This window comes from Terrapene carolina, unplaced genomic scaffold, assembly GCF_002925995.2.
Source record: "Terrapene carolina triunguis isolate 2854851 unplaced genomic scaffold, T_m_triunguis-2.0 Scaffold67, whole genome shotgun sequence".
NCBI classification, from domain to species: domain Eukaryota; kingdom Metazoa; phylum Chordata; order Testudines; family Emydidae; genus Terrapene; species Terrapene triunguis.
The window spans coordinates 50724934-50732706 of record NW_020664418.1 but is presented as its reverse complement, the minus strand read 5'-3'; the positions used below and the strand labels follow the sequence as shown (position 1 = coordinate 50732706).

General features: G+C 36.5%; 1 protein-coding gene across 1 annotated transcript in view; it reads right to left on the bottom strand.

Annotated features, from left to right (window-relative positions):
• The window catches only part of SPG11 (SPG11 vesicle trafficking associated, spatacsin), a 57338-nt gene extending 50272 nt beyond the window's left edge, over positions 1-7066 (bottom strand). The window contains exons 1-5 of the mRNA XM_026648415.1: positions 6886-7066; positions 5971-6198; positions 4433-4631; positions 3679-3816; positions 539-996 (exon numbers count right to left, since the gene is read on the bottom strand). Of these exons, the coding sequence (XP_026504200.1) occupies positions 539-996; positions 3679-3816; positions 4433-4631; positions 5971-6198; positions 6886-7066 (1204 nt within the window). The remainder of the gene's footprint in view (positions 1-538; positions 997-3678; positions 3817-4432; positions 4632-5970; positions 6199-6885) is intronic.
• Between the last annotated feature and the right edge of the window lie 707 nt (positions 7067-7773).

Sequence of the window (7773 nt, the reverse complement as noted above, 5' to 3'; positions counted from 1 at the left end):
CAAACTCTGCCTTCAAATATAGCACACACAACTCCCAGTGGAGTTTATATGAGGTGCAAATGTATACCTCAAAGCAGGATTTGGCACTAAACTTTTCATGAAGCCCCTCACTTACAACAAGACATATGATAAATCGCTGTCTTTGAAGCTTAATGTTCTAAATGGCAGGGTTTAAAATAAAGCATAGATTTAACAAATATAACTGTACTTCCTATCTAAACCCAGAAAATAAAATTGGACGGTTATAGATTTTTCTATACAATGTAATTATTCACTATAATTGGTGAATTCATACTAAATCAGTATATGAAAAAATTACAAACTACACACCAATTTGTTTAATTTACACATACTGAATTTCTGTTAAAACAGGGCCACAAAGCCATGGTAGGGCCCTATATGACACTCAGCCTCAGCAGAAAAGCATTATGAATTGGGGAAGAATCATATTAGGTAGACGGGGAAGCATATTGTTAGTACAGATCAAAATGTTTTCAATAGAAGTCTTCACCATATTAGTTAAAACCAAAAAACTTACCTGTCTGAATGACACACAACTGCTCCTCTCCACTGCAATCCACATAAATACAGTTTTTGCCAATGTGATAATATGTCACATCTTGTGTCTCTAAGTCCCACAGAGCAACAATCAATCCTTTGTCACCTGCTGATAATGCAAACAGTGCACTAAATCCCGTCACAGATTTACACTCAAGTTTCATCATTTCTTCTAGGCCTCCTGGATGGATTTTTTTCCATTGTCTTCCTACGTCATTGATATTTGCATAATCTTTCTTTGTTGATTCGGAAAGGATATAGACAATGTCTTGTGGTACGGAGGACAAGATCTTCTCAGACGTCTCACAGATTTTATAATCATAATGTTCAAGATGGGGAAGGTACTGGTACCAAGGTAAGCAAATGTTAGACGCCAAATTTGGAGAGTCAGGTCTCTTTGACGTGTTATATAGCGAGGACAAGTGTGCTTTCCATGACCTCGAGAAAGAGAGAAAAACGTACAACCACCAAAATCATGATAATGAAAGTCATTTACAGGCTTCAATTTTAAAAGGTTACTTTGACCAAAAACCATAAACTAAGATTTATGGACAACATCCAAAATCCTGCACTCCACCCTCAAAATACTGGCAAAGTAATCTATCTAAAACTATTTTAATACTGATTATTTACTTTCTGCAACTGAGTTGTATGCTTACAGCTACATTAGCTCATAAATTTCACTACGTTCAGTGTTGATCTTTGTTTTTAATTTTCTCATAGAATTACTCAAGGACTTCGTAAGGTTTTTTGGTAAATAAGACATTCATCGAATCAAGAGAACTATTCTGACTACATAAAGCTGTTACAGCTTTAGATTTAAGAAGTTAATATTAATAGTATATTGTTTATCTCTAAGACTAGCTAAACATCATAGTTAAAATACTAAAATTAAAATACTACATGTGAACAAGACACATTCAGACTATTTTTATTTTAATTCATTGAAGAAGTCAACAGGCATGTGGACAACGGGGATCTAGTCGATATAGTATACTTGGACTTTCAGAAAGCCTTTGACAAGGTCTCTAACCAAAGGCTCTTAAGCAAAGTAAGCTGCCATGGGATAAGAGGGAAGGTCCTATCATGAATCAGTAACTGGCTAAAAGATAGGAAACAAAGGGTAGGAATAAATGGTCAGTTCTCATAATGGAGAGAGGTAAATAGCAGGGTCTTTCAAGAATTTGTACTGGGACCTGTGATGTTCAGCATATTCATAAATGATCTGGAAAAGGGGGTGAACAGCGAAGAGGCAAAATTTGCAGATGATACAAAATTACTCAAGATAACTTTGGATTTAACTGACAGTGAGGAATTACAAAGGGATCTCACTAAACTGAGTGACAAAATGGCAGATGAAATTCAATGTTGATAAATGCAAGTAATGCACATTGGAAAACATCATCATGTAAAATGATGGGATCTAAATTAGCTATTGCCAGTCAATAAAGATCTTGGAGTCATCATGAATAGTTCTCTGAAAACATCTGCTCAATGTACAGCGGCCTTCACAAAAGCTAACAGAATGTTCGGAAGCATTAGGAAAAGGATAGATAAGAAGACAGAAAATATCAAAATGCTGGTATACAATGCCATGGTATGCCCACACCTTGAATACTGCATGCAGTTTTGGTTGCCCTTCTCAAAAAATGATATATTACAACTGGAAAAGGTGCAGAGATGGGCAACAACAATGATTAGGGGTATGGAACAGCTTCCATATGAGGAGAGATTAAAAAGACTGGGACTGTTCAGCTTAGAAAAGAGATGACTACAGGGAGATATGATAGAGGTCTATAAAATCATGAATGGCATGGAAAATGTGAATAGGGAAGTGTTATTTACCCTTTCACATAATACAAGAACTAGGGATCACCTGATGGAATTAATAGGCAGCAGGTTTAAAACAAACAAAAGAAAGTACTTCTTCACACCATGCACAGTCTATCTGTGGAACTCTTTGCCATGGTATGTGGTGAAGGCCAAAAGTATAACTGGGTTCAAAAAAAGAATTAGATAAGTTCCTTCAGAATAGGTCCATCAATGGCTATTAGCCAAGAAGGTCAGGGATGCCACCCTATGCTCCAGGTGTTTCTAAGTCTCTGACTGCCATAAACTGGGACTGGACGAAAGGGAATAGAACACTCAATAATTACCCTGTTCTGTTCATTCCCTCTGAAACATCTGGCACTGGCCACTTTCGGAAGACAGGATACTGGTCTGACACAGTATGGCCATTCTTATGGACGAGGATATGTATTCATCTATGTCAAGCATACAAAAAGTTCTGGGGGGACTTGTAATAGGACACGTCTGTCAGTACTGGTTAAAATCTAAGTCAAAGTAGTATGACAAGGACACTATTGTCTCAAGGTTGGTTAGTGGCCTATGGAAAATGGACTGAGACCATCTAATTAATTTCCTAGCAGTGGCCTAAGAACCACACCGTTTTTAAACTAAGATGAGCTAACAAATTTGTGCACAGCTGATTTCAGAACTTGCAAAATTTGTAATTAAAATTAAGTAATCTAGTAATATTTGAATCACCTAGATCAGTGGCTCTCAATTTATTTGATTGTGCCCCCTTCTTTGTGTCTGTAGTTTACGCCCCCTTCTCCCACACACAAGTACATATACTGATAAAAAAAAACCTAACATGCAACTCTCACTAAATATTAAAAACAGTAAGTCATTGATTCAAACAGAGCCAATGATCTATTGTAATAAGAGCAAAAACAAAACTCCGATTGCAGTCAATGCTTACAATTAAATGTGCACACCGCATCGTAGCAAACGGATTAACGTACAGATGACAACAACTTTGTATAATACTATGGAAGCTTAACAGAAATCCGTCAAAATGCACAGTGCTATCTAGAGTCAAATGCACAGCGCCATCTGAAGGAGGACCTTGTATGTCTGGAGGAATCAGCTTTGCTAGTTATTCATTGCTGTGGGTAAAATGTGCGCAGTTTTTTCCTAAAGTTTCTCACGCCCCCTCAGAATACATTCCATGCCTCCCCAGGGAGGTCTGCCCACCAGTTTGAGAACCTCTGACCTAGATTATGATGCAGCAGGAACTGTCACAGCTTGTGTTAGAAGGTATTTATATTTACATACCTGTCTGTCCGGAAAGAAAACCTCATAAGTTTCATGCTGCAGTCAGAGCTAGCAAGGTCATCCTCATCAATTCCTTCCAGTCGTGTCACAGGAAGATTTTGAAAAATTTTCTTACAAAATAAATGCCCAGGGAATTCTCTGCAAATAGAGATATTAAAAATAATTTAAGTTACACCTCCTCCAAAAATTTTAATGACTATTTTTAAAATGCAAATTTTTATATTTATTCTATAAAATCACAACATTATTCTGATGAAAAACTGGAAGATAATATTGCAGAGAAGTGGTCCTCTCTGTAAACTCAACAGCATTTCATATAAAACAATCCCAGAGTATGATTCTGCAATCCTCTTTCAGGCGTGGAATTCTTGCAGGGTCAAATCTTCCGTCAGCAGTTATCAAATAGAGGTGGTAAATTTAAATTGCTAAGCAGTTCCAATAGAATACCTGTAGATACTTCAAGGAGCTGCTACTAACCAATGCTATCTGATATCCCTCGCCTCCTATAGCAATAGTACATGAAGACTATTTTTCTGCTTGCTCAAGTGGAAGAACATATGTTGAAGCACACTGATTTGCAAACTCTGAAGAAACATGATTTTTTAATATGCTTTTACTATATCTCGGGCCCAGTCCTACCCAAATGGACGCTAATGAGAATTTGCCTTCTGACCGCAACAGATGCAAGATTGGCAATAATTTAAAACTAGCTAGCCTCATAAAAATTTATTTTAAAATTTTGCAGCAAACATACCTGAAATACAAATTTAGATCAATAGAAATGGCATAATTAGAGGAATTAACGATCACAGCGACATTGAGATCGTGCGACACCTTTACTGAAGTGAGCGGAGATAAGATGGTTGTATTCTTGTTCTCATCCTCCACATTTGCTTGGAAGAGTGCAACGTCAACATCTGCTAGATGCACACCATCTACTGTATCAAATATGTCTTTACGCCAAAGTCAAAGAAAGTGACAGGTTTCAAACTATTCAACAAGCAAACAATACATAACAAAATAGGACAGTGAATTTCTTGTACTTTGTTTCCCAAGGCAGGTGTATATGTATATAGTCTTCAAGTTCTTGCACAGCAAGGTATTTATAATTATTAATTTTTTATGATGTTTCACAGTAGCACTCAAAGGCCCAATCAGAATTAGAGCTCCATTGCGCTAGGTGCTGTATAAAATGCAAAGTATGACGTGTGCCCTGCTTCATAAAAAGCTGACAGTCCAATTTAATTAGAAACTCTATGCCAACAGAGCACATATTGAACACCATTTCTATATCCACTCTCCCTGCTGCCCCAAACTTCACTCTTCAACAATATGTGTTTTTGATTATAAAAGCAAAACTGTGCAAAGTACAGTTTTAATTAACAATGACTAGAGCAGAAGAGGTCTTTTTAAATGTTGGCAGTACAAATTGCAAGGTTGTTGGAATAACAGACTAAGTGGATTGAAGCTGAAGTAAAACAATCTCTCTGAATAGTAATTAACGTAATCAATATTGGAGTATTGGTGAGAGACTGCTTGAAAAATGTTCACAAGCCTGTTTTTGAATTCTGGACAACAGCATGGAGTAGGAGCATTAACAAGAAGTCAGCCACCAAAAACGATGCAATGGACTCCAGTCTCTCATGAGAAATTGTACCACTGCTATTTAAGCAGGACAACAAGCTACAGAATTTGATCAAATCTGAACGACTGTATCTAGTTGTCTTGGAAAGTACAACCTATAAATTGCTTTAAACAAATATTTTGAAGTTACTAGTAAAACCATTAGGAATGTAATTAAAAATCAATTAAAATCTAAATACTATTAAAAAACGCTAGACCTCTCTAAACGTGCATTCACATTTTTTTGGCAATTGCTTATTGCAAAACACAGTTGGAAGAACAAAATAATGGGATTATTATACAGTGTAAGAAAAATTAGCTGGGAATAGAGATAGCTGAACAGTTTGTGAAGCAAATGGCTATCATCCTGCCGCAAGAGACCAAAAAGTTAGCTTCTACAGTGTAATAATGAAGCTCCACTGGCCTGGTGAGACCGTGTTGGTACCTGTACTTCAGCTTTTCACACTGAACTATGCTATCACATGGACTAGATGGATGAAATAACTTCAAAATAGTGAGGCTTGAATTTCCTTCACGAAATTTGTGTTTAATCCTGAAAGGGTTTCAAGAAATATTTTTTACCTGTTATCCACATTCTTTTTCTTCACAGGATGACTTTACTTTTTTTGATCAATTATATTGGGAAACAGTCTCCATTGCAAAGGATACATATCCAGCCAGAGTTATCTAACAAAAATAGAACCCCTCTACAAAAGTTCACATCTGTTATTCTTTCCAAAGCTTGTGGAGACAAATCAAGGATAAAGCAGTCAAGTGCCTGTAATTCTGTATCTTCTCCAGGAAACTCAAGGTGCACAAGAATAAAGTTATTCAACAGTAGCAAAGATGTGTTCTTTTTAAATGACAGAATCCTCACAGACGATATTGAAGAAAGACCTGTAAAATTATTTTTAAAGAATCAAGTTGTTTACATATCCAAATTGGTAGTTTTGATTGGAGACACACTTTATAGCTTAAATTCATTGTCTTATCCTTTTGATCAGTGTAGTGTGCCAAGATCACTGAGGTCAGAACAGTTCCAAGAATAGCACTAATTTGTTTAACCAACTTCTACTACACAAAGCCAACATGGGGAACACAAAACAACATTTTGATAGGCACTAAAAATACTAATTTTGAAAATAAAATATTTTAGCAAGGAGACTTCAGGGCGGGGGATCTTAAAGTTATTTAATGTATCAAAGCCCCAATCCTGCAAAGATTTACACATCTGCTTAACTTTATACAGTGACTTCAACAGGCTAGTCACTGTGTAAAGTTAAGTATATGCTTAAGTCTCTGCAGGATCAGAGAGAATAGTCTCAACTATAGTACCTTCTTATTTTCATTTGATCAGGTGAAGTGCATGACCGTCTGTAATATTTATATCATTGCCATTCAACAAATTCATTAGCATTACTGATGAGTTCCAAACCCACAACATTAAAAATGACAGCATGAAAATATTTTACACCTTCCTAAGGCCCAATCCTGCAGCCCATTCTTATGTTAATAGTTGTTGCAAGATTGGGTCCATAATCACCAAGAAATTAAAAATATGGAATATACATTGAATGTACTCACTAATATTTTTAACTTCCAGAAGTTTTTTAAGTCTCTCTTCATTCCAGCTGTACAAGGCAGTTGTGTCAGATTTTCCATCCTCTCTATTGAGCTCATAGACAAACAGTTCATTGTTTTTACTAAGAGCCAGGAGTTTTGGCTTGTTTCCTTGTGGATCATTATTTTCTGCATCCTCCCACATGAAGCTATATTTAATAACAATATTTAATATGTTACGTTTATTCACATTATTCTCTTCCAACTTCAATCGATTCCACAGTTCAGAAAACATAACAAAGCAGTTTAAAAATATCCAGTGTGGTGTTTTATTCACACACACACACACACACACACACAAAACTAGGACACTGACAGGAAAACAGTGAAATATACACACACAAAGTGCTATCAAATGTCCAAACTAAACACTAAAAAGGAAAAATATTTTCTTGCTCTTTTATCTATTTTAGTTATAGTGATCATAAGAGTTACTTGTAACAATAATAGGCACAACGCTTTCAAAACAGAACGTGATTTTTAAGCTGTCAGTGATGCTTCAATTTTCAGGCAGGCTGTAACAGTTTGTCTGTGTTCCAAGACAGAGGAGATTGCCATGCTTCAGAAAGATAAGGTGGGTGAAATAATATCTTGTATTGGACCATCTCATATTGGTGAGAGAGAGAGAGAGACAAGCTTTCCAGCTGTGCCTGCTACACAGTGACAGAGCTCTTCTTCAGGTCTGGGAAAAGTTCTCCCAGGGTCACAGCAAAATGCAAAGTGGAACAGATAGCTTAGCAATAAGTAGTTAGCACATATTGGAAAAGCCATTCCAGGGAGACAAGTATCAGACGGGTAGCCGTATTAGTCTGTATCCACAAAAACAACGAGGAGTCCGGTGGCACCTTAAAG